Source organism: Scyliorhinus torazame, chromosome 5 (assembly GCF_047496885.1).
Source record: "Scyliorhinus torazame isolate Kashiwa2021f chromosome 5, sScyTor2.1, whole genome shotgun sequence".
Lineage (NCBI taxonomy): Eukaryota > Metazoa > Chordata > Chondrichthyes > Carcharhiniformes > Scyliorhinidae > Scyliorhinus > Scyliorhinus torazame.
In genome coordinates this window covers 170,003,546-170,030,870 of record NC_092711.1, presented here as the reverse complement: position 1 = coordinate 170,030,870, position 27,325 = coordinate 170,003,546, and the positions used below count along the sequence as shown (strand labels likewise).

Here is a 27,325-nt window from a genome sequence, read left to right as displayed (position 1 = left end):
GTTAAAGTCCCCGGCCACGATGAGCAAGGCCTCCGGGTATTCTGCATCATTATTATTTATAGTGGTGTACAATTCATCAAGCGCCTTCTTCACTTCCGCCTGGGGTGGGATGTAGACCGCCGTGATGGTGGCAGAAGTGAACTCCATGGAAGGTGGTATGGACGGTACTTCACAGTCGGGTATTCCAGGTCCCGGGGAACAGTAGTTCGCCAGGGTCGCCACGTCCGAGCACCAAGAGTTGACGAGGAGACAAGCCCCTCCACCCACTCCAGATTCAGTCCTGGATGTGATTAACAGCAGGAATTACAGCAGAATCTAAACCGTCATCACTTGTGAACCCTTTGGTGTCTCAGCATGTTGGACAACTGAGTGAATCCCTCCCCACAGGGAGAGCAGGTGAATGGCTTCTTTCCAGTGTAAACTCGCTGGTGTCTCCGCAATGTGGATGATGTTTGAAACCTCTTTGTGCAGTGAGAACAGTTGAACAGTTTCTCCTCAGTGTGAATGTGCTGGTGGGACATCAGTACCCGAGAGCTTTTAAACCCACTCCCACAGTCGGAGCATTTAAAGGGTCTCTCATTGCTGTGAGTGACATTGTGGCTCAGCAAGTGATGACCGAGTGAATCCTTTCCCAGTCGGAGAGGTGAACGGGCTCTCCCCGGTGTGACCTCGCTCGTGTTTCATCAGGTTGGATGAGGTTCTAAAGCTCTTTGTGCAGTGAGAGCAGCTGAATGGTCTCTCCTCAGAGTGAACGCGCTGGTGGGACATCAGTAGCTGAGAGCTTTTGAAACCCCTCCTGCAGTCAGAGCATTTAAAGGGCCTGCTCTTGGTGTGAGTGACATAGTGGCTCAGCAGTTTGGATAATTGAGTGAATCCCATATCACACACAGTGCAGATAAACGGCTTCTCCCCGGTGTGAACTCGCTGGTGTCTCTGCAGGTGGTGTAACTGAGTGAATCCCTTATCACACCCAGTGCAGATGAATGGCCTCTCCCCGGTGTGAACTCGCTGGTGGTTCTGCAGGTGGTGTAACTGAGTGAATCCCTTATCACACACAGTGCAGGTAAATGGCCTCTCTCCGGTGTGAACTCGTTCGTGTCTCCGCAGGTTGCCAATGTCAGTGAATCCCTTTTCACACTGAGAGCAGGTGAAAGGCCTCTCCCCAGTGTGAACTCGTTCGTGTTTCCGCAGGGTGCCAATGTCAGTGAATCCCTTTTCACACTGAGAGCAGGTGAAAGGCCTCTCCCCAGTGTGAACTCGTTCGTGTTTCCGCAGGTTGCCAATGTCAGTGAATCCCTTTTCACACTGAGAGCAGGTGAAAGGCCTCTCTCCAGTGTGAACTCGTTGGTGTGTCTGCATGCGGGATAACCGAGTGAATCCCATATCACACACAGTGCAGATGAACGGCTTCTCCCCGGTGTGAACTCGCTGGTGGTTCTGCAGGTGGTGTAACTGAGTGAATCCCTTATCACACACAGTGCAGATGAATGGCCTCTCCCCGGTGTGAACTCGTTCGTGTCTCCGCAGGCTGCCAATGTCAGTGAATCCCTTTTCACACTGAGAGCAGGTGAAAGGCCTCTCTCCAGTGTGAACCCGTTCATGTCTCCGCAGGGTGCCAATGTCAGTGAATCCCTTTTCACACTGAATGCAGGTGAAAGGCCTCTCTCCAGTGTGAACCCGCTGGTGTGTCTGCAGATGGGATAACCGAGTGAATCCCTTCCCACAGTCAGAGCAGGTGAACGGCCTCAACCCAGTGTGAACTCGTTCGTGTCTCCGCAGGTTGCCAATGTCAGTGAATCCCTTTTCACACTGAGAGCAGGTGAAAGGCCTCTCTCCAGTGTGACTGCGTTGATGCCTTGCCAGCTCCTGTGGGGCTGTGAATCCCATCCCACAATCCTCACATTTCCATGGTTTCTCCATGGTCCGGGTGATCTTGCGTCTCGCCACGTTGGATGATCAGTTGAAGTCTCGTACACACACAGAACCCCTATACAGTCTCTCCCTGCTGTGAATAGTGTTGTATTTTTTCAGGCTCTGTCACTGGTTAAAGCTCTTTCCAGTCAGTGCTCTGTAATAGTCTCACATGGGTGTGTGTGTGTCTCAGTGCTTTTCCAGACACACTGTTTAAAATCTCTTGAAGCAGACAGAATAGACAAACATTTCTCCTTATAGATTCAAAGGCCGATGATCCCAAGAATTGAGGGAATCAGTCAATTCTTGATATGATATTTAGTTTGAGATCTCGGCCTCAAACTCCTCTCGTTCGAACTTCCTGCAAACAGATTTTACAATAGTAATCATTGTCAGTACAGGATAGAAACTCAGAACAGACAATTCTAGTGTCTATCGAACATTCTTTCCACTCTCTTTCCCTGAAATGCTCTAAATCTCAATCACACACTCTCCCTCCATTCTCACTCTGCTGTATCGAATATTCACCACCACCTCCCCCCACCCCCCAATTCTCCTGAAGGTGCTGATTCAGGCTGATTGACAGATCCCTGCTCACTGCTTCCTGTCCTGGACACAGAGACCTGAAAATCTTCATGCAGGCAGCCAGACAGATATATGTCTATATTACTGGATGAGAAATGTGTGTAATATACAGACTGGATTCACTTACTTTCCCTTCCAAGTTTCCTGAAGGTGCTAATCAACAAATCTAAACTCACTAAAACCTGTACAAGAGTAGAGAATCTCCATACAAGTACATTTATTGATTAGAGATAGGGAAATTCTGAGGAAGAATTTTATTCGTCCATGGAGTGGTCATGACAGGGAACTCACTGCCCACAAGGGTTGTGGAAGTCCAGATGATCAATTATTTAAAATAAAATAGGATGGTCACTTGAAGAAAATAAACTTGCAGGGGAACAGGGATATCGAGGGGGAATGGGACTGACTGGATTGCTGTACAGAGAGTCAGCATTGACTTGCGTTCCCAAATGGATTCTGTCAGTGCTGCAATGACTGTATGACTGGAAATATATAATGTAGGTACAGTACTATATTACAAAACTAGAAATAATAATACATGTATTTTATGACAGAACCACCAATAATATATATAATACATACCATATAACGCTAGACATATTTCTGTCCGATATTACATTAAAAAAAATTAATTTACGGGATGTGGACAATGCTGGTTAGGCTAACATTTATTACCCATCCCCAGTTGCCCTTCCGAAGTAGTGGTGAGCTGCCTTCTTGAACTGCTGCAGTCCTTGAGGTGTAGGTACATCCCCTGTGCTGTTTTTTATAAAAAATTGTTTTTTATATATTTAAAGTACCCAATTTATTTTTTCCAATTGAGGGGCAATTTAGTGAGGCCAATCCACTTGCGCTGCACATCTTTGGGTTGTGGGGGCGAAACCCACATAAACACAGGGAGAGTGTGCAAACTACACACGGACAGTGACCCAGAGCCGGGATCGAACCTGGGACCTCGGCGCCGTGAGGCAGCAGCTCTAACCACTGCTCCACCATGCTGCCCTACATTCCCTGTGCTGTTAGGGAGGGAATTCTAGGATGTTGCCCCAGGGACAGTGAAGGAACGGCAATGTATTTCCAAGTCAGGGTGGTGTGTAACTTGGAAGCGAACCTCCAGGTGGTGAGGTTCCCAGTTATCTGCTGCTCTTGTCCTTCTAGATGGTAGTGGTTGTAGGTTTGGAAGGTGCTGTCTGAGGAACCTTTATGAGTTACTGCAGTGTATCTTGTAAATGGTATACACAGCTGCTACTGTTTTTCGGTGATGGAAGGTTTGAATACTTTGTCCTGAATAGTGTTGAGCTTCTTGAGTGTTGTTGGAGCTGCACTCATCCAGCAAAGTGGAGCATATTCCATTACACACCTGACTTGTGCTTGTAGATGTCTGGTAGACAAGCTTTAGGGCATCAGGTGGTGTGTAACACACCTTGGATTCCCAGCCTTTGACCTGCCCTTGGAGCTACAGTATTACTATGGCTAATCCATATCAGTTTCTGATCAATGGTAACCCCCAGGATATTGGTTCTGGGGGATTCACCGATGGAAATGCCACTGAATGTCAAGGGGTGTTGGTTAGATCCTCACTTGTAGGAGATGGTCAATGCCTGGCACTTGTGTAGCACAAATGGAACTTGCCACTTATTAGGCCAAGCCTGGATATTGTCCAGGTCTTACTGAATTTGGACATGGACTGCTTCGTTATCTGAGGAGTTGAGAATGGTGCTGAACATTGTGCAGTCATCCACAAACATCACCACTTCTCACCTTATGATGGAAGGGAGATCATTGATGAAGCAACTGAAGATGGTTGGGCCGAGGAAACTGTCCTGAGGAACTCCTGCAGTGATGTCCTGGAGCTGAGATGATTGACCTCCAATCACCACAACCATCTTCCTTTGTGCCAGGTATGACTCCAACCAGTGGAGATTTATGCCCCGATTCTCATTGACTCCAGTTTAGCTAGGGCTCATTGATGCCATACTCGGTCAAATGCTGCCTTGATGTCAAGGGCAGTTACTTTCACCTCACTTCTGGCATTCAGCTCTTTCGTCCAAGTTTCAACTAAGGCTGTAATGAGGTCAGGAGCTGAGTGACCCTGGCGGAACCCAAACTGAGCGTCCGGGAGCAGGTTATTGCAGAATAAGTGCCACTTAATAGCAACTTTGATGACTCCTTCCATCACTTTACTGATGATGGACAGTAGACCTACAGAGAAGTAATTGGCTGAGTTGGATATGCTCTGTTTACTGTCCCCTTAAATGTCAGTCATCTCCTGGGTAAACCAGCCCTTTAATTGTGAACATTCGGAAAAAGACTGTCTTTTTAGCCAGACAAATAAATGTGTCAAGCTGAGGGAGCAAAGGATGTCAATGTCTTTGAGAGAGAGAGAGAGGCCTGGGCCAAGCTTTGCAGAGTCTGCACCCTCCCTGGATTCACTTCCTTTCCCTTCAGTTGCTGCAAGTGACCAATTGAAGGTGAGAATGAGAAAAGAAATGGAAAGGGGGAGAAAAGAAAGTGTTTAACTCACAGATGTTGGAATCAGGAGTCTGTGTGCATCTCAAGCTCATTCAGGGTTGGAGGAACAACAGCTTTGCTCGCCAGAAATCTCCATGTCCAGCTTCCGCATTGAGACAATGGGGGAGCTCTGATTGGCGGAGAAACAGAGTCCTTCCGGTCCTCCTATCTTCTCATTGAGCACAAGGCAGCGGTAGTGAGCTCACCCTGCACATGCGCAGATTCCCCTCTCCCTGAGACATGCGCAGTTCTGAGTTGGGCGGAGTGGCTTCTCGCTCGGGTCGAAGCTGTCAGCCGGTTGCCTGGGAACCGTCTTGACGATGTGCTGGGGGAGGGGTATCAAAGGGTGGGGGCGGGGCTCCCGTATCCTCGCGCCGGACGGGTGCGCTCAAAAGCAGTGACGTCACTGCGGAACGGATTTATTCCTATTGGCTGATTTAGGGGATGAGCTCCTTTGTGATGTCACAATGCGGAGGTTGGACAATGCGTTTTAGACTAAAACTTCCTCCTCTGGGCAACATCTGGGAGCAAATCAATGTCTCCCCCTTTCATAAGGTCATAACATATAGGAGCAGAATTAGGCCATTTGGCCCATCGAGTCTGCTCTGCCATTCCATCATGGCTGTTCTCATGGAGGCTTTAATTCCACCATACTGCCAGTTCCCCATTACCCTTCAACCCATTAAAAAACTGTCTTCTCTAAATCTGTATTTAGCCCTTTATATAAATTGTGTGACATTCATGGAAGTTTGCCAACTGGGGTGTTATTCTCAGTTAAATTCAGCCCTCAGCTCCGTCGCTGCCTGTCATTGACATGAGCAATAGAATCATTGAATTTACAGTGCAGAAGGAGGCCATTCGGCCCAGCGAGTCTGCACCGGCTCTTGGAAAGAGCACCCTACCCAAAGTCAACACCTCCACTCTATCCCCATAACCCAGTAACCCCACCCAACACCAAGGGCAATTTTGGACACTAAGGGCAATTTATCATGGCCAAACCACCTAACCTGCACATCTTTGGACTGTGGGAGGAAACCGGAGCACCCGGAGGAAACCCACGCACACACGGGGAGGATGTGCAGACTCCGCACAGACAGTGACCCAAGCCGGAATCAAACCTGGGACCCTGGAGCTGTGAAGCAATTGTGCTATCCACAATGCTACCGTGCTGCCCAATAGAGAGACAGAAAGGTGCCAGAGGCTCAAATGGAAAGTCAAACCTTGTGACTCAAAACCAACACCTCAATATTTGTCAGTCAAATCCATGTTATTTATACTGGGGTTTTTATTATTACATTTCGGCACTGGAGGCAAAGGATGGGGGGTTTTAAAGGGTAACTTTCACTTTCTAACTTTGTAATGTCTATAGTGTCAGCCCTGGCTCAGTGGGCAGTTCTCTTGAGTCAGAAGGTTGTCGGTTCAAGTTCCAGTCCAGGGACTGGAGGACAAAAATTACATCCAACATTCCTCCTCGCAGCACTGAGGGAGTGCTGCACTGTCAGAACAGCCTTCTTTCAAAGAAGATGTTAAACTGAGGCCCTGTCTGTCCCTATCAGGTGGATGTTAGAGATCCCACAGCCACTATTTTGAAGAAGAGCAGGGGAGTTACCCCAGTGTCCTGGTCAATATTTATCCCTCAATCAACATCACTAAAAACAGATCATCTGCTCATTATCACATTGCTGTGTGTGGGATCTTGCTGTGTGTAAATTGATTGCTGCGTTTCCTACATTAAAAAAGTGATGACACTTCAAAAGTACTTAATTGGCTGTGAAGCACTTTGGGACGCCCTATTGTTGTGAAAGGTGCTATAGAAATGCAAGGTTCTTAATTGAAGATACTGATCTTGTTATCTAGAATGTAATTGATTTCAGCTACCCCTAACTTACCATTTAACAAATTCACTTTAGTTTGGACAGCCCTTGAATCAATTAAGACAAAGGCAGAATTCTCTGGATAGTAAATTCAAAAATAGGTTTATGAAAAGAAAAAGGTTTACTGAACTTTAAGACATTGACTTTTACAACTTCATGTGGGTGATCAGTCTGTAGAAGCGTAACCCTCTCTGGATTCTATTTTGACAGTAATTTGTGTGGAATAAGCCTCGGGAGTCTGGCTCCTTCTTTGACAGTAATTTCCTTAGAACTCGGCCTCAGGAGTCTTCAGTACTTGGCCAGCAATGAAGACGGTCGGAACCTCTACTTTTATCCCCAAAGTGACCATTATCTCATAACATGACAATTGGTCAATTTGGTCACTAGATTAATTGAATTGGATCCCCAATTACTGACACTTAGGCAGGAATACAATAGAACTATTTCATACTATCCTTTTATCTGCTGCTATAGAATCCCTTATTTTACAACTTCAAATGATGAGGTTAATCTGACATTGAAGGTCTCTCTTGTCAGTACATTTATCTTCATTATACATTCCTTTTTTAAAAATTTATAAATTTAGACTACCCAACTATTTTTCTCCAATTAAGGGGCAATTTTTCATGGCCAATCCACCTATCCTGCACAATCTTTTTGGATTGTGGGGGTGTGTCCCACACAGACACGGGAAGAATGTGTAAATTCCACACGGACAGTGACCCTGGGCCGGGATCTAACTCGGGTTCTCGGTGCTGTGAGGCAGCAGTGGTAACCACTGCACCACCGTGCTGCCCAAAACATTGTTTACATATACAGCAATTAAGATTTTTAAGAAATTTAGAGTACGCAATTATTTTTTTCCAATTAAGGGACAATTTAGCATGGCCAATCCACCTACCCTGCACATCTTTGGGTTGTGGGGGCGAAACCCACGCAAACACGGGGAGAATATGCAAACACCACATGGACAGTGACCCAGAACTGGGATTGAACCTGGGACCTCGGCACAATGAGGCAGCAGGGGCTGTTTAGCACAGGGCTAAATCGCTGACTTTGAAAGCAGACCAAGGCAGGCCAGCAGCACGGTTCAATTCCCGTAACAGCCTCCCCGAACAGGCGCCGGAATGTGGCGACTAGGGGCTTTTCACAGTAACTTCATTGAAGCCTACTTGTGACAATAAACAATTTTCATTTCAGTGCTAACCACTGCGCCACTCTGCTGCCCTGCTTTTACATTTTTACAGCAAATAAAAATCAGTCTTTTACGAGAACTACGGATTCATTATTGATTCATTCATTGTAACTGAATTAAGGATCAATCATCTGTTACTGATTGGTGGCTAAGTAAAACAGTAATCTTTAATTAATATATTTGGTTCCTCCAAGGTACACTGGTTCAAAAAGATAGTTTGTGCAAGACAATAGCTTTATTTCTTACTCATCTTGTTTGGATTGAACAATCAGCCTTGTGGTTGAGCCAGACCTTGACACAATTTAATGTTCTCTTTCTTGTCAAAATTCTTGAAGAATTTCTTTGTTTCAACAATTAATGCTCACGCAGCAGTGTTGAAGATTCACGTTTATACGGTATTAATTTCTGAAATAAAGATCGAGTCACATGTTAGAGTTTAACATGGCTTCTTTGACCTTCTTACTTCCAACAGTGAAGATCGACAAGTGATTGATTTTAAAAACTAAATCTTATGACAGAAGCACATCCAGAGTTTCTCACATTACAACAGTGACTACATTTCAAAAGTACTTCACTGAATGTAAAATGCTTCAGGAGATCCTGTGGTCATGAAAGGTGCTACAGAAATGTAATTTATTTTTAGAAAAGTCCCCAAAGGAGTAGGCCATCTGGCCCCTCGAGCCTGCTCCACCATTCAATGAGATCATGGCTGATCTTTTGTGGACTCAGCTCCACTTTCCGACCCGAACACCATAATCCTTAATCCCTTTATTCTTCAAAAAACTATCTATCTTTATCTTAAAAACATTTAAAGAAGGAGCCTCAACTGCTTCACTGGGCAAGGAATTCCATAGATTCACAACCCTTTGGATGAAGAAGTTCCTCCTAAACTCACTGCTAAATCTACTTCCCCTTATTTTGAGGCTATGCCCCCTAGTTCTGCTTTCACCCGCCAGTGGAAACAACCTGCCTGCATCTATCCTATCTATTCCCTTCATAATTTTATATGTTTCTATAAGATCCCCCATATGCTGATGAATATCAGGAATAAAGACGGTGCCTTTGTGATTTTGTGTAACAACAATGTGTTTCATTCCATTTCCAAGTCCCCTGTGAAAATCCAAACACAGTATATCGAGAAATTATGCATTTCAAGATGAGCTGTTGTGATTTATAGAAACATAGGAAGTAGAAGCAGGTGTAGGCCATTCGGCCCTTCAAGCCTGCTCTGTGAACATGGCTGATCATCCAACCCAATAGCTTCATCCCACCACTTGCTGGATGAAGAAATTTCTCTTCATCTTAGTTTAGTCCTGAAAGGTTTACCCCGTATCCTTAGACTATGACCCTGGGTGTGGTCACTCTCACCATCGGGGATATCCTTCCTGCATCTACCCTGTCTAGTCCTGTTAGAATTCTATAGATATCTATGAGATCCCCCTCATTCTTCTGAACTGCAGCAAATACAATTGTAACCGACACAACTCTTATACATCAGTCCCGCCATCTCAGGAATTAGTTGGTTCACCTTCTCTGCATTTACTCTATAGCAAGAACATTCGTCCTCAGATAAAGAGATCAAAACTGCACACAATATTCCAGATTTATCCTCACCAAGGCCCTGTACAATTGCAGCAAGACAAAACTGCTTCTGTACTCGAATCTTCTCTCCAATTGCCTTCTTTACCGCCTGCTGCACCTGCATGCTTACCTTCAGTGACTGGTGTATGAGGACACAGGTCCCGCTCCACATTCCGTCTCTCAATTTATAACCATTCATTTAATCATCTTCCTGCCCAGGGCAGCACGGTGGCACAATGGTTAGCACTGCTGTCTCATGGCGCTGAGGTCCCAGATTCGATCCCGGCTCTGGGTCACTGTCCGTGTGGAGTTTGCACATTCTCCCCGTGTTTGCGTGGGTTTCCCCCCCACAACCCAAAGATGTGCAGCATAGGTGAATTTGCCACGGTAAATTGCCCCTTAATTGGAAAATTAAAAAATGAATTGGGTACTCTCAATTTTTCAATAAATAAATAAATAATCTTCCTTCCTATTTTTGCTATCAAAGCGGATAACATAACATTTATCCAAATTATACTGTATCTGCCATGCATTTTCCCACTCACTCAGCTTGTCCAAATCACACATGAAGCATCTCTGTAACCTCCTCACAGCTCACCCTCCCACCTAGCATTGTGTCATCTGCAAATTTAGAGCTGTTGAATTTAGTTTCCTCATCTAAATGTTTAATATACATTGTAAATAGATGGGGGTCTGTAGAAGCCAGGTATTTCGAATACAACTAGTATAGGTAAAAGATAGCTGTTTAAGCATAAATATTAAGCCCCAGTTTTAAATACTCATTTAAAAATGAGAATTTTAGCACACATAAATTCAGGTCTTCAATAGATACATGAAACAGCATAAAATTCCATCATAGATTATAACAGCACAGTTGCAAGACAATTTGACACTGCTTGTGCTAATTGTCAAGGACAAGGACTGAGTTCCATGGCAACGAGGTGGCAGGAGTCCAATGCAGTTTGTAAGAGCATTGAATCATATATATATTTTACTCAATCTTTGTCAATATGACGTCTCCATTGTTACATTAGCCAAGCTAGCTTAAAACCAGTCTATTGCTGGTAAAGATTAGCAGAATATCACATTCCATAACATGTAGACATGAAACAATTAAAAGCTGATGTTGCACATTGAAGATGGATGGCTTGCCATCAAATCAAATGTGTTTGAGTCTAACCCAAACCAATTAGGATTATATTGGGGTATGATTAGATGACTTAAAACAGATATGAAAGTGTATAACTGAAATGTTTCCGCCCGCCATTTTAGTGTTGTCTGTCCTTAATTGCTGTCTTTAATTCTCTTAGTCTTTCTGTAGTGTCTTTGTGTTGTGTTCTGTTAGTGTTGTGTTGTCTTTCTGTTAGTTTAGTCAGTTTTGTCCTTAATAGTCTTTCTGTTTGTTAATTAGAGATATCTTTTCCGGGGTGTTAGTCTGTGTCAGTCTGTTAGTCTGTTTTGTACTTTGAGTTTGAGTTTAGCTGAAGATTAGCTCTCTCTCTCTTCATGTTTCATTGCCAGACTTTGACCTTTTAAAAGTTACTTTCGAGCTGTCTGCCTAAGCAAAGAAAGATAATGTCTGTAATTCTCTGAAAGCTTCGAATTGTCAACGAATTGCCTTTTAAATGACTTTCAAATTGTAATCAAGCAACTACAAATAAAACAATTCTTTTTGGCACCTGAGAAGTTTTAACTGAAGTTTCTGCTGAGTCCCAGTATTCGCAAAGTGCGACTGGTAACCGAATAGCAGAAATAATATAAATTCCTTCAACTTTACACAGTCGAATAATACTAGGAATCCAACAACTTGGCATAGTCCAGAAATATTACAAATCTTACAACTTGTCGTATCGCGCCAGGACTTTGATTCATCAACTAAGCTTCCCCCAACTTGGCGTAGTTCGGCAAGTTAAGATCCCTTCAAATTACAGATTCCAACAGGGTCCCAGCAGCAATCCCTGCAGTACCCCATTAGTCACTGCCCACAGTTCAGAAAAAGACCCGTTAATTCCTACTCTTTGTTTCCTGTCTGCCAATCAGTTTTCTATCCATCTCAGTAACTACCCCTTATCCCATTCATTTTAATATTACACATTACTATTATTATATTGTTATTATTAATCTCTTAAGTGACACTTTTTCAAAAGCCTTCTGAAAGTCCAAATAAATCACATCCACTGGCTTCCCCTCTTTAACTCTACTAGTTACATCCTCGAAGAATTCCAGTCGATTTGTCAAGCATAATTTCCTTTTCATAAATCCATGCTGACTCTGTCCGATTCTACCACTGTTTTCCAAGTGCTATAATATTGGGATTATAGAATTCCGACAGTGCAGAAGGAAGCCATTCAGCCCATTGAGTCTGCACCGACCCTTTGAAAGAGCACCCTGCCTAGTTCCACTCACCCATCCACCTTGCTCTGTCTCCGTAACTCCATAACCTAACCTACACATCCCTGGACACTAAGTGGCAATTTATCATGGCCAATCCGCCGAACCGCACAGCTTTGGACTGTGGGAGGAAACCAGAGCACCCGGAGGAAACCCATGCAGACACAGAGAGAACGCACAAACTGCACACAGACAGTGACCCAAGGCCGGAATTGAACTGGGATCTCTGGCTTTGTGAGGTAGCAGAGCTAACCACTGTGCCACCTTGCTGCCCCTCGACTCATCCCAGCAGCTTGAAAATGGTGCAGGATTCAAATTAAACTATACTGTCAAAAGTGACATGGACAGATTCTGAAAAAGAATATAAATTTGAAGAGTGATGAATTGTTCGTTCCAAGAGCCAGCATGGGGACGATGGGTGAAATGGCCTCCTTCTGTGCTCTCTGAGTTTCGTTTACCTTTAAAGCAAGTGGGAAATAGCTGGAACCCCCTTCCTACAAGGGGACTAAAAGCAGAGATGATGGGATGTCTCCCAAAGGAAATTGGATGGGCACTTGAGGGAAATAAACTGACAGAGATACGGGAATGGAACTGGGCAATGGTTTAGCGGCAATGGTCTCAATGGGCCAAATGGCCCCATTCCTGACCCTAATTCCTGTCTGACCCAAAGAGAGAAATTTCAGCTGCTCCAGTCTCTCTGAATAAGTGAAGTTCCTCATCCCTGGTGCCATTCTCGTAAATCTCCTCTGTACCGTCTCTGAGAACTTCACAATGTTCCTAAAGTGTGGGGCCCACATATAGGGCTCCATTCTAGAGGGACAGAATTGAAAAGCAGGGAGGTTATGTTCAACTTATTTAGAGCCAGGGTTAGACTACACTGGGAGTCTCTGTCAACATTTGTCATCTCCATTTAGAAAAAGGAAACAGAGGCACTGGAGAAGGTGCAACAAAGATTCACAAGAATAATACCAGAACTGAGAGCATTTAACCCTCAAGAAAGGCTGGGGCTGCTTTTCACTAGAAAAGAGAAGACTGAAGGGTGACCGGATGGAAGTCTTCAAAATTATGAAGAGGTTCAATAATCCAATAGGGATTTGATGAGAAACCTCTTTACCCAGCGAGAGTGAGAATGTGGAACTCACTACCACAGCGAGTGGTTGAGGTGAACAGCATGAATACATTGAAGGGGAAGCTAGATACATACATGGGGAGAAAGGAATAGAAGGAGATGCTGATGGGGAAGATGAAGAGGGATGGGTGGAGGCTCATGTGGAGCATAAATACTGACAGAGACCAATTGAGCCGACTGGCCTGGCCCTGTGCTGTAGACTCAATGGATCAGAGACTAAAATGTATTTATTTTAGATCTATCTGTAGTGGGGAAAAAACACTATTTACTGTCCAGGTTAAATAAATGCCCTTCATCGGCTGATATTCGATGCTGACCATTCTGGATTGTTCCTTTCCCTGTGGGACTGTGTTTTGCTTACAGTTTTGTTTTGAACAGAAGCTGGAGGCTCTGAAATGTCTCTCATCTGGCGGATTCTTTGTGAAGTTCTGGAGTAAAGCCTTTTCTCTCTGCACAGCCAGTTTGAGCTGCAAAGAAAATCCAGTCCAGCACCAGCTGCAGGGAGTTGAAATCTCGTGTGGGAAACTCTGTACTTACCTCAGAAAGGCTGTTAGACATTCTGGTGGAGTTGGACACAAATAGCAGCTACACAGGCCTGAGGTTGTTCTTTTGGAGTGTAGGCCCAGGTTAAAACATTAAAGTGACTCCCCGGAGGGAATCCTACAGCCTGGGAGTTCTGACTGAATGTGCCAGAAGATCCTCATTAGAAATCCAACAGCTGTTTTCAATCACCCCATGACCTGGAAGGACAGTCAACTGCTGCAACAACTTCAGCATCTGGAACAAGGGTACTCATTCCATTTTTTCCATTTTACCCCTTTCCCTTTTTCTGTGTGCGCCTGTCTTGTGTGTGTTCTCAAAGAACAAAAAAAAGTACAGCACAGGAACAGGCCATTCAGACCTCCAAGCCTGTGCCCATCATGATGCCCAAACTAAAAAACAAACCTTCTTCCCTTACTCGGTCCGTATTCCTCTATTTCCTGTCTATTCATGTATACTCGCTCTGCTGTATCGAATATTCACCCCCGCAAATTCTCCTGAAGGTGCTGATTCAGGCTGATTGACAGATCCATGCTCACTGCTTCCTGTCCCTGGACACAGGGACCATAACAAATAGGAGCTGCCATCAGCCATTCAGCCCATCAAGCCTGCTCAACCATTCAATTAGATAATTGACCAATCTACCTCAGCACCATTTTCCCACAATGCCCCCTCATCCCTTGATATCTTCAATATTGAGGAACCTATCAATCTCTGTCTTGAAAATACTTGATGACTGAGGATCCACTCTGGGGTAGAGAATTCCAAAGCTTCACCACGAAGAAATCCCCCTCATCTCAGCTTTCTCTCCATTTTCCTGCTGGATCCCCATAACCCTCGACTCCCTGGTCAATCAGAAATCTGTCCAACTCAGCGGTGAATATATTCAGTGACTCCCAGACTCCACTGGTCCCTGTGGAAGAGAAATCCAGAGACTAACAACCCTCTGAGGGAAGAGATGACTGGAAATATATAACATACAAAATTACACAACTGGAAATAATAACAAATACTTTAGGCTTCGATAGACCCCACTACTAACCACCAAAATGCCGCTCATAGGAAGACTGGAATCTTTTAGTGCAGGTGCAAGCAATTGGACAACGTGTGGAACGCATGAACTATATTTTTCCGAACAAATGTGATTACTGCCGATGAAAGACGGCTTGCGGAGGGCCCACATACAGTGTGATAAAGAACCTGACTCACCCAGACGCCCCAGACTCCTGGTTGTTCGCCGCCCTGTTGGGGGAGTATTGAAACCCAAAACCAGCGCTCAACATCCGCCGTTTCCGGTTCCACACGGCTGCTCAGGTTCAAACCAAGTCAGTGAGCGACCTCCTGGCCCGCCCCTGGAAACTGGCTGAGATTTGTGAATTCAGAGTGACATTGAATGGGATGCTCAGGGACCATTTGGTTTGTGGACCAGCTGAGGCCCACCTGGACCTGCAATCCGCAGTGGAGATAGCTATCGCCAGAGAAAGCGCCAACAAGGAGTTCAGGAGCTCCAGGAACTGGCACTGCTCATTTGGAGAGGCCAAAATAAGCACCAATCACACTCGGCTAGAATTGAGGAGGCCGGCCCCGACAATGGGACAGCTACTGGAGGAATATGGATTGCCGTGTTAGAGGCCAAGAACGCCGCGGATGTTCTCTCCCGACCAGGAGGAACCGGAATACCACCACCAGCCAGCGGGGGCCACAACAGGCCGCAGAAACCAGGGAAACAGAAGGCCTCGCACGGATCCACATGCCCGCCAACCCACATGGCAGGACCGCTCCCGATGTGGCAGGGCTTACTGTGTGGAAGACGACGACAGCACTTGTGCCAAGAGTGGTGCCCATCCGAATCTCCCTGAAAATCCATGGACACCCAATCTGCATGGAACTCGACACTGGGGCAGCAGTGTCAGTAGTCAGTCACCGTACGTTCGGCCACATCCGATCTGGCGTCCTATCGTGACCGTATTGGACACCAATGCGAGGCTGGCCACTTATACGGGGGAATCACTGGCAATAGTGGGCACTTCAATGGTTCCGGTTGAGTATGGTCAACAATCTGCAAAACTTCCTCTGGTGGTGGTCTACGGGAGCGTCCCAGCTTGTTGGGGTGTGGCTGGTTACGCTTGTTGCGGTTAGATTGGCAACGAGTGTGCTGAATGTACCCCTGTGCCCCTGAAGGAGTTCTGACAAGGTTCCCACCGGTGTTCCAGGATGGATTGGGCACCATAAAGGGGCCCTGGCCCGAACTGTGCCTGACCTGTCCCATACACCTGACAACCTAAGGTGAACGCTGAGTTGGGCCAGATGGAGAATTTATCCAAATATGCCCGGTACAGTTCTCTGACTGGGCAGCGGCAATCGTCCCGGTCATAAAACCTGATGGATCAGTATGCTTGTGTGGCGAGTATAAAATGACGGTCAACCGCGTGTCTCGACTGGACCATTATCCGGTTCCTAGGATCGAGGATCTTTACGTGAAGCTCAGTGGAGGGAGCATGTTTACAACATGTTTACAACCATGCTTACCTCCTGGCTCCCGAGTCCAGATGCTTTGTAAAAGTGAACACACACAGGGGGCTATATGAATACACCCGCCTGCCCTTTGGAGTTCCCTCGTGTGTGCAATATTCCAGGTGGTAATGGAGAATATCCTGCGAGGCTTACCTCGCGTGGCAGTCTAACTCAATGACGTTCTGATCACGGGCTCATCTGTCCAGGAGCACTTACAAAACCTGGCCTAAGTGCCGAGGCGTATTGAGGAAGCCGGCATCCACCCCCGGTGGGCCAAATGTGTATTCAATGCCTCGCCGACCACATAGACCACCATGGCTTGCATCCTGTGGAAGTGAAGGTGCAAACAATTTGGCAGGATCCTGTACAACCTTGTCCAATGGAACTCCATTCATTCGTTGGCTTGGTAATCTACCATGGTAAGTTCCTCCTAAACTTGGCCACCACTTTAGCCCCCCTCCACAGTCTGTTAAAGAAGGGGCAGTATTGGGCTCAGGAACAGCAGCCAACTTTCGCCAAGGTGAAGCAACAGCTCTCCTCATCAAGACTACTGACCCACTTTGCCCCATCTGACCACTCCTATTGACCTGCGATGCTGCTCCGTCCGGCGTCGGGCCGTTCTGGCCCACACCATGGATGACGGATCTGAACAACCATCGCCTTTGCCTCAAGAACATCGGTCGACGTAGAGATGCGATATGCCCACATCGAGAAGGAAGTTTGGCTGTCATATTCAGGGTCAATCAATTCCATCAATATGTCTACAGGCATCGCTTCACTGTTCTCACAGATCACAAGCCCCTCCTAGGGCTCTTCAAGGAAGATCGAGCGATTGCCCTCCATTGCTTCCGCCCACATCCAGCAATAGGCACTGCTGCTTGCAGCATATGACTATGTTTTGAACACCGCTGTGGGACCAAGATTCCCCATGCCGATGCGTTAAGCCGTCTGCCCCTGCCGACCAGGCCACCTACACCAGCGGTGGCCGGAGAGGTCATTGTCACCCTCCATTTTGTGGACTCACTGCTGGTCACACGTTCCGTATCCATGGGTGGACCCAGACTGACCCTCAGCTATCCTGCGTTCGCCACATGATGCAGTATGGAGCTCTGCACAGGGCTTTATCGCAGGACCTGAAGGCCAACACCACAAAGATGCAGGAGCTCAGCATAAAGGATAGCGAGCTCCTTTGGGGGACCCGTATGGTGGTCCCCAAACGTGGACGCAGCCCGCTCCAGAAGGATCTCCACAATGAACATCCAGGTGTGTCTAAAATTAAAATGTCAGCTCAAAACTACATTTGATGGCCTGGCATCGTGCAGACATCAAGTGGGTGGTCCAGGGCTGTGTCCAGTGTCAGGCCCTCCAGACGTTGCCTCTTCCAGCCTTGATCCACCTGTGGGAATGCCCCGGTCGTCCATGGTCTCGCCTCCATATAGACTTTGCAAACCCCTTTCAGGAGACAATGTTTCTCATTATCGTTGATGCCCACTCCAAGTGGACGAAGGTCCTCAAGATACAGGTGGCGACAGCCCAGGCCACCATAGAGAAACTTGGGCACATTTTCAGCATGCAGGGCATACCTGAGGTGCTGGTATCAGACAGTGTTTACAAGTGCGGAACTTGCGGCATTCATGTCCGCCCAACAGGATCCGTCATGTGAGGACCGTCCCATACCACCCAGCTTCGAATGGGTTGGCCGAATGAGCAGTACAAACGTTTCAGCTTGGAATTAAAAAAAACATTGAGATCTTGGGAGACCTGCTTGGCAAGGTTCTTATTCTGCCACGGACAAGACCGCATGTCACGACGGGCATCGTGCCATCCGAGATGTTGACGAGTCGCGCGCTCCACATCCGTTTACGTCTGGTCTTTCCGGATATTGGCAGGAAAACCTGCGTTCAGGACTAAACCGAGGTGGACACAGGCCACCGCAGATCACTGTGCGGGTTTGCACCGGGGGACACGATACAGGTCCCGAACTTCAGCAGCGGGACCGCTTGGATCCCAGGCATCATGTTGGCGAAAACAGGTCCGGTGTCTGACCAAGTAGGGACACAGAGCTGCGAGTCTAATCTCCGAAGCCACTTGCCGGATACGCCAGCCAGCCATTGATTCGGATGTCTTGGCTCTGCTGTCTTCACAGCGGGCCTGTTACCCCTGCCACTCCTGTTACCGCTGCCGCCCCTGGCTCCCCCAGTTGTTGAGGATCCAGAGGCTATTTTTAAGGACACCGAAATGCCAGATGAAGAACCACCTAACCCTGATTCAGAAACCGAGATGGACAATCTGCCACCATCAGAGGTGCCCGTGCCAGCTCTCGTGACTGCACCAGCAATGCCACCACTCCCCAGACACTCGTTACATAAGCACCACTCCCTGGTTCGATATAAACCTCCTGACGCTGCAAGGTCTGTGCCTGAACGCTGTCCACAGGCAAAACAGTCAAAAGCCCAGCACACATGCATGTGGACGTTGCTCCAGACTTGGGTGGAGAGGAGTGGGCAACACAGTTGCACAAGTGATTAGCATTGTGGCTTCACAGTGCCAGGGTCCCAGGTTCGATTCCCTGCTGGGTCACTGTCTGTGCGGAGTTTGCACGTTCTCCCTGTGTCTGCGTGGGTTTCCTCCGGGTGCTCCGGTTTCCTCCCACAGTCCAAAGACGTGCAGGTTCTGTGGATTGGCCATTATAAATTGCCCTTAGTTACCAAAAAAAGGTTAGGAGGGGTAATTGGGTTACGGGGATAGGGTGGAAGTGAGTGCTTAAGTGGGTCGGTGCACACTCGCTGGGCCGAATAGCCACCTTCTACACTGTATGTTCTATGAGTGTTGTAACGCCAATTGAGGTCCCGGGATCAGCACAATATGATCTCCCATGACCTCCCCGGAATATGAACTTCCTCTTTAAGGGAGGCAGGCTTCCCTTCCACAAGGAAAGCCCCAGCTGTTCACAACGCCGGCCTAGGTGCAAGTCAGGGAAGGAGACCCTTAGAGGACTGGAGGAGTATTGTAATTGTATTGGAATAAACCTCATTCTTTAATTTCTACCATCATCTATGCATTCTGCTCATCGTGGATTCAACACCTTCTGTTTCTGCAAGTCAACAATGAAGGCCAGAACGAGAAAAGAAATGGAAAGGGAAAGAAAAGAAAGTGAAAAGCCAAGCATCGTGCCTTAATGACTATCGTCCAGTGGCTCTGACATCCATCATCATGAAGTGCTTCGAAAGGTTAGTCACGGCACAAATCAACTCCAGCCTCCCGGATTGCCTTGATCCACTACAGTTCGCCTACCACTGCAACAGGTCCACAGCAGACACCATCTCCATGGCCCTGCACTCTACCCTGTAACACCTAGATAACATTGCACCTATGTATCGACTACAGCTCAGCCTTCAACACTGTTATTCCTACGAAAACCATCTCCAAACTCCGTGGCATTGGCCTCGGCTCCTCCCTCTGCGACTGGATCCTGAACTTTCTAACCCACAGGCCACAATCAGTAAGGATAGACAACAGCACCTCCTCCATGATCATCCTCAACACCGGTGTCCCACAAGGCTGTGTCCTCAGCCCCCTACTATACTCCTTATACACCTATGACTGGGTGTCCAAATCCGCTACAACTCGATTTTCAAATTTGCTGATGACACCACAGTAGTGGGTCAGTTTTCAAACAATGACGAGATAGAATACAGGAATGAGATAGAGAATCTGGTGAACTGGTGCGACAACAATAATCTCTCCCTCAATGTCAACAAAATTAAGGAGATTGTCATCGACTTCAGGAAGCATAGTGGAGAACATGCCCCTGTCTACATCAATGGGAACAAAATAGAAAGGGTCGAGAGCTTCAAGTTTTTAGGTGTCCAGATCACCAACAACCTGTCCTGGTCCCCCCCATGCTGACACTACAGTTAAGAAAGCCCACCGTCTCTACTTTCTCAGAAGATTAAGGAAATGTGGCATGTCACCTACGACTCTCACCACCCTCTACAGATGTACCATAGAACGCATTCTTTCTGGTTGTATCACAGCTTGGTATCGATCCTGCTCTGCCCAAGACCGCAGGAAACTACAAAAGGTCATGAATGCAGCCCAATCCGTCACGCAAACCAGCCTCCCATCCATTGACTGTCTACAATTCCCGCTACCTCGGAAAGGCAGCCAGCATAATTAAGGACCCCACGCACCCCGGACATTCTCTCTTCCACCTTCTTCCGTCAGGAAAAAGATACCAAAGTTTGAGGTCACGTACCAACCGACTCAAGAACAGCTTCTTGCCGACTGCCATCAGACTTTTGAATGGACCCTGCCTTGTATTAAGTTGATCTTTTCTCTACATCTTGCTATAACTGTAACATTATATTCTGCAGTCTCTCCTTCCTTCCCTATGTAGGGTATGCACTGTTTGTACAGCATGCAAGAAACAATACTTTTTACTGTATACTAATACATGTGACAATAATAAATCAAATCAAATTAGATGTTGGAGACAGGAGAACGTTCCAGTCTGTGATTCACACAAACCTCACGCTCTAATTGGCTGAAGGAGCAGAGTCCTTCCGGTCGTCCAACTCTTCCCATTGGTCAACACGTCAGCAGGCGGTGTTGGAGATGGGCGGCACCTCTGCACATGCTCTGCTCCCCCCTCCCCTTGGACATGCGCAGTCCCGGTCCAGGGAAGAAGGGAAGATCACCAAGCGGCTTCTCGCTCTCGCCAGAGAAACCTTGTGTCGAGGATGTGTAGGGGGAGGGGAACAATGGGTGGGGCGGGGCACTCGTGTCCGGGCGTCAGCTCTGTACACTGGATTCCGGTGACGTCACCGCAGAGCAGAGTGGTATTAGTTAATTCAGACAAGGCTCCGTTATGACGTCACAATGACTCAGATTGACGTTTCCAGCACACAGTCTCCCATTGGGACAATACCCCTGGTCACAGAAACAAAACACTTCGGATTGGACAACAGCTCAGAGTCGGAAGGTCAAATCCCCGCCGACCCTTACGTAGACGGAAGTCCGCCCCCTCATTGTCTCCATGATGGAGGTTGACCAATGGGAACGCGCGGAGGACCGGAAGGGAGCTTGTCCTCCAGCAATCCGAGTCTGGCCTTTGAGGCCCTGGTTGCAAAGAGCTTGGTCCTGCCCGGCAAAGCTTCACACAGACTGAAACATCCTGCTGTCGCCTACACTTGTGAGTAAAACACTTTTTTTCCTCCTCTTCCCATTTCTTTTCTCATTCTGGCCTGCAATTTTTGATTTGTTTAAATCCCCATGCCCAGATGAGATGTATCCCAGGCTGCAGTGGGAGGCAAGGGAGGAGATTTGGAGTACCCAATTATTTTTTTCTAATTAAGGGGCAATTTAGCTTGGCCAATCTACCTACCATGCACATCTTTAGTTTCTGAGGGAGAAACGTAAGCAGACACGGGGAGATTATGCAACCTCCACACGAACAGTGACCTGGGACCGGGATCGAACCCGGGTCCTCGGTGCCGTGAGGCAGCAATGCTAACCACTGCGCCACCATGCCACCCAAGCCAGTGAGTCTAACCTCAGTAGTATGGAAACTATTTGGAAATTAATCCATTTGGGGAGGCAAGGATTAATAAAGGATAGTCAGCATAGCTTTGTCAAGGGGACAAAAGAGAAAGTGCTGGAAAATCATAGCAGGTCTGGCAGCATCTGCAGGGAGAGAAAAGAGCTAACGTTTCGAGTCCAATGACTCTTTGTCAAAGCTGGCATTCCTGGGTAGAGAGGGAACAGTGAGTTAAACACTGGATATAAACAAATTACTGCGGATGCTGGAATCTGAAACGAAAGAGAACATGCTGGAAAATCTCAGCAGGTCTGGCAGCATCTGTAGGGAGAGAAAAGAGCTAACGTTTTGAGTCCGATGACTCTTTGTGAAACTCAAAACGTTAGCTCTTTTCTCTCTCTACAGATGCTGCCAGACCTGCTGAGATTTTCCAGCATTTTCTCTTTCGTTTCAGATTCCAGCATCTGCAGTAATTTGCTTTTGTCAAGGGTTAATAATGTCTTACATATTTGATTTTAATTTTTTGAGGGGGTGACTGGGTGTGTAGATGAAGGTTGTGTAGTTAATGTAGTCTACATGGACCTCAAGACGGTAAAAGTATTGGGATCCAGGGAAATTTGGCAAATTGGATGAAAAAATTGCTGCATGGCAGGAGGCAGAGGGTAATGGTCAAAGGTTGTCTTTGTGACGGAAGCCTGTGTCCATTGGTGTTCCAAAGGGATTGGTGCTAGGTCCCTTGCTATCTGAAGTGTACATTAATGATCTGGACGTGAATGTAGGAGGTATGATAAGTAAGTTTATGATGACACAATAATTGGTGGTGTGGTAAATAGTGAAGAGGGATTGAACCTGGGACCTCGGCACTGTGAGGCAGCAGGGCTAACCACTGTGCCACCGTGCTGCCCAAAACTCTGATTCTTTGAGGACAGAGGAAAGAAAGTTCCAGAGTGTGGTAAACCACTGTTACACCTTTAGAACATAGAACGTTACAGCGCAATACAGGCCCTTCGGCCCTTGCTGTTGCGCCGACCTGTGAAACCACTCTAAAGCCCATCTACACTATTCCCTTATCCATATAGTCTATAAAATAATGAGGGGCATAGATAAGGTAGATAGTCAACATCTTTTCCCAAAGGTAGGGGAGTCTAAAACTAGAGGGCATAGGTTTAAGGTGAGAGGGGAGAGATTCAGAAGGGCCCAGAGGGGCAATTTCTTCACTCAGAGGGTAGTGAGTGTCTGGAATGTGCTGCCAGAGGTAGTAGTAGAGGCGGGTACAATTGTGTCTTTTAAAAAGCATTTAGATAGTTACATGGGTAAGATGGGTTTAGAGGGTTATGGGCCAAGTGCGGGCAACTGGGACTAGCTTAATGGTAAAAACTGGGCGGCATGGACTGGTTGGGCTGAAGGGCCTGTTTCCATGCTGTAAACTTCTATATGTCTATCCAATGACCATTTGAATGCCCTTAGTGTTGGCGAGTCCACTACTGTTGCATGCAGGGCATTCCAAGCCCTTACTACTCTGAGTAAAGAACCTACCTCTGACATCTGTCCTATATCTATCTTCCCTCAATTTAAAGCTGCGTCCCCTCGTGCTAGACATCACCATCCGAGGAAAAAGCCTCTCACTGTCCACCCTATCCAATCCTCTGATCATCTTGTATGCCTCAATTAAGTCACCTCTTAACCTTCTTCTCTCTAACGAAAACAGCCTCAAGTCCCTCAGCCTTTCCTCATAAGATCTTCCCTCCATACCAGGCAATATTCTGGTAAATCTCCTCTGCACCCTTTCCAATGATTCCACATCCTTCCTATAATGCAGCGACCAGAATTGCACGCAATGCTCCAAATGCAGCCGCACCAGAGTTTTGTACAGCTGCAACATGACCTCATGGCTCCGAAACTCAATCCCTTTACCAATAAAAGCTAACACACCGTACACCTTCTGAACAACCCTCTCAACCTGGGTGGCAACTTTCAGGGATCTATGTACATGGACACCGAGATCTCTCTGCTCATCCACACTGCCAAGAATCTTACCATTAGCCCAGTACTCTGTCTTCCTGTTATTCCTTCCAAAATGAATCACCTCACACTTTTCTGCATTAAACTCCATTTGCCACCTCTCAGCCCAGATCTGCAGCTTATCTATGTCCCTCTGTAACTTGTAACATCCTTCTGCACTGTCCACAACTCCACCAACTTTAGTGTCATCTGCAAATTTACTCACCCATTTTTCTACGCGCTCCTCCAGGTCATTTATGAAAATGACAAACAGCAGTGGCCCCAAAACAGATCCTTGTGGTACACCACTAGTAACTGGACTCCAGTCTGAACATTTCCCATCAAACACCACCCTTTGTCTTCTTCCAGCTAGCCAATTTCTGATCCAAACTGCTAAATTACCCTGAATCCCATGCCTCTGTATTTTCTGCAGTAGCCTACCACGGGGAACCTTATCAAATGCTTTACTGAAATCCATATACACCAAATCGCTGGCTTTGAAAACAGACCAAGGCAGGCCAGCAGCACGGTTCAATTCCCGTACCAGCCTCCCCGAACAGGTGTGGCGACTAGGGGCTTTTCATAGTAACTTCTTTTGAAAACTACTTGCGATAATAAGAGATTTTATTTTATTTATTTATTTTTTTAAAAAAATATTTTTATTAAGGTTTTTAACAACACAATTTTTTCCCCTTACAAACAATAACCCCCCCACCCCCCATAACAAAATAACACAAAATCACCCTGAGCAAGATATATACATGGCAAGATGGTATATTTACATAGCTTTATACACTGGCTCTTGGCCGCATGTACCGTTTCTCCCCACCCTCCATGCTATCTCCCGCTCGTCCATCCCCTCAAACAATCTCTCGTTTCCCGCCCCCCCCCCGCCCCCCGCCCCCCCCAGGGTTGCTGCTGCTGCTAACTGACCTTCCTCTAACGCTCCGCGAGATATTCTAGGAACGGTTGCCACCGCCTGTGAAACCCCTGTGCAGACCCCCTCAAGGCAAACTTAATTCTCTCCAATTTTATGAACCCCGCCATGTCGTTAATCCAGGCCTCCAGGCTAGGGGGCTTCGCCTCCTTCCACAATAGCAAGACCCTTCACCGGGCTACTAGGGACGCAAAGGCCAGAATTCCGGCCTCTTTCGCCTCCTGCACTCCCGGCTCATCCACTACTCCAAATATTGCTAGTCCCCAGCTTGGCTTGACCCGGACTTTCACCACCTGGGATATTACTCCCGCCACACCTCTCCAGAACCCCTCCAATGCCGGGCATGACCAAAACATATAGTACAATTTTTCTACTAGCGCTTCCCCCTCTTCTTTCATCTCTTGGTATATTTCCGACAACTTGCCCTCCCCGACCCACACCCCCGAGATCACCCTATCTTGAACTTCTTGTGCCGGGAGCAACGGAAATTCCCTCACCTGTCGCCTCACAAAAGCCCTCACCTGCATATATCTAAATGCATTTCCCCGGGGGTAACTCAAATTTCTCCTCCAGTGCCCCTAGGCTCGCAAATGTCCCGTCAATGAACAGGTCCCCCATTCTTCTAATCCCCGCCCGATGCCAGCCTTGGAACCCCCCCGTCCATCTTCCCCGGGACAAACCGGTTGTCACCCCTGATCGGGGACCACACCGATGCTCCCATTGCACCCCTGTGCCTTCTCCACTGGCCCCAGATCCTTAGTGTTGCCGCCACCACCGGGCTTGTGGTGTATTTTGTCGGCGAGAGCGGCAGCGGTGCCGTTACCAATGCCCCCAGGCTCATTCCTTTACAGGACGCCATCCCCATCCTCTTCCATGCCACCCCCTCTCCCTCCATGACCCACTTGCGGATCATCGCCACGTTTGCTGCCCAGTAGTAACTCCCTAGGTTTGGCAAAGCCAACCATCCTCGGTCCCTATTGCGTTCCAAGAACCCTCTCCTAACCCTCGGGGTCTTATTTGCTCACACATACCCCATAATACTCCTATCTACTCTCTTGAAAAAGCCCTTGGTGATCACGATGGGGAGGCACTGAAATACAAACAGAAACCTCGGAAGGACCACCATTTTGACCGACTGCACCCTACCCACCAGCGAGAGCGGGAGCATGTCCCATCTTTTAAAATCCTCCTCCATTTGCTCCACCACCCTCGTCAAATTCAGTTTATGTAGGGCCCCCCAACGTCTGGCTATCTGGATCCCCAGATACCGAAAACTCCTCTCCGCCCTCCTCAGCGGTAGGTCCCCTATCCCTCTTTCTTGGTCCCCTGCCTGTAATAAAAAAAGCTCACTCTTCCCTACATTAAGCTTGTAGCCCGAGAACTCCCCAAACTCCTTCAGAGTCTGCCTGACCTCCACCATCCCCTCCATTGGGTCCGCCACGTATAGCAGCAGGTCATCCGCATATAGCGATACCCGATGCTCCTCTCCCCCGCGGACTAGCCCCCTCCATTTCTTAGACTCCCTAAGTGATATGGCCAAGGGTTTTATTTATGTTTTATATAACACACAAGGGCTTTGCATCCTGATGTGCATTGACACAATTAAAGCCATACCTCAAGAAATCATCTTTATACAGCTTTGTTCCCGATTTCAGTTTCTTCTTAATGAGGCTCTGGGTCTCTGTACATACCTCACACCATCACTGCTTTGTCCTGCCGTGGACTCTCCTGCGAAGCTCTCTCCAGTAGATTTAGTTGTGAGATCCTGGCCTGTTTGTGTTCTGCCCTCTCTTCCTTATTACAAAATAATCCATCTTCAGTTCTTCACACAGTCCTGTTGCTTGCTTGCAAAATGGAGGAATCTCTACTCCACGATTTCACACCCAAAGCATCAACGTACAGGGCACATGGCATCAGTGTACGTACCGGACGCGTGACCTTCTCATCGCCCTCTGGCGGAAAGACTCCATCGTTCATACTTAAAGGCCAGTCACGGTCGGCATTCTTTTATTTTTTTTAACTTTAAAAATTTATTTCCAATACCTGATTTTTCCAAGTTTATGACTTTATAATTACTGAAAATTAGAACATTTTCAGTTGAACATGCACATCCTTACATTTACACACAAACTTTGTTTTAAATATATTCCCATTTCTTCAGACATTTAAATAAGTACAGAAAAAAGTACAATCTTGTTTTTACTTTACAAATTATGACTTTAGACGAGATGAAGTAACTTGTCAAACACACACAATGTCACAATATTTCTCACTGTTTCCACTGCATTGCACTATCCAAACATCCAAGTCATCTCCTCCATTCTCACCAAAAGCACTTACTCCCTGGTTTCCAGAGAGTGGTGACACAAAGCGATGACTGTTGATATGTGTCGGCTGTATTGACTGGCCTCGTTTGATCGGTATTCCTCGCCAATAAATCTGGCCTGGCTTCGCTCCCACTGTCCAGTAGCTGCATCCACCCCAGTCGCAGACTGCTGACCACTGCCCAACCAGGACTTCATATTGTGGGAGTGCAAGCAGATATTATGCCAGCTGTTGAACAGCTTGACCACCGAGCCGCAGGTCGCGTACTATCGATCGGTGGAGGGGAACAAGC

General features: G+C 47.0%; 3 protein-coding genes across 3 annotated transcripts in view; 1 reads left to right on the top strand and 2 right to left on the bottom strand.

Moving 5' to 3' along the window:
- LOC140420588 (uncharacterized) overlaps positions 1-27,325 on the top strand; it is a 282,147-nt gene that overhangs the window by 122,068 nt on the left and 132,754 nt on the right. The gene's annotated exons all lie outside the window — the stretch shown is intronic.
- LOC140420604 (uncharacterized) overlaps positions 1-27,325 on the bottom strand; it is a 139,412-nt gene that overhangs the window by 66,581 nt on the left and 45,506 nt on the right. The gene's annotated exons all lie outside the window — the stretch shown is intronic.
- On the bottom strand, positions 521-5,112 carry LOC140420591 (uncharacterized). Its single transcript, XM_072504589.1, has 2 exons — positions 5,021-5,112; positions 521-2,272 (listed from the first exon to the last, which is right to left on the bottom strand). The coding sequence occupies exon 2, from the start codon at positions 1,918-1,920 to the stop codon at positions 577-579; it is 1,344 nt and encodes a 447-aa protein (XP_072360690.1). The 5' UTR covers positions 1,921-2,272; positions 5,021-5,112; the 3' UTR covers positions 521-576.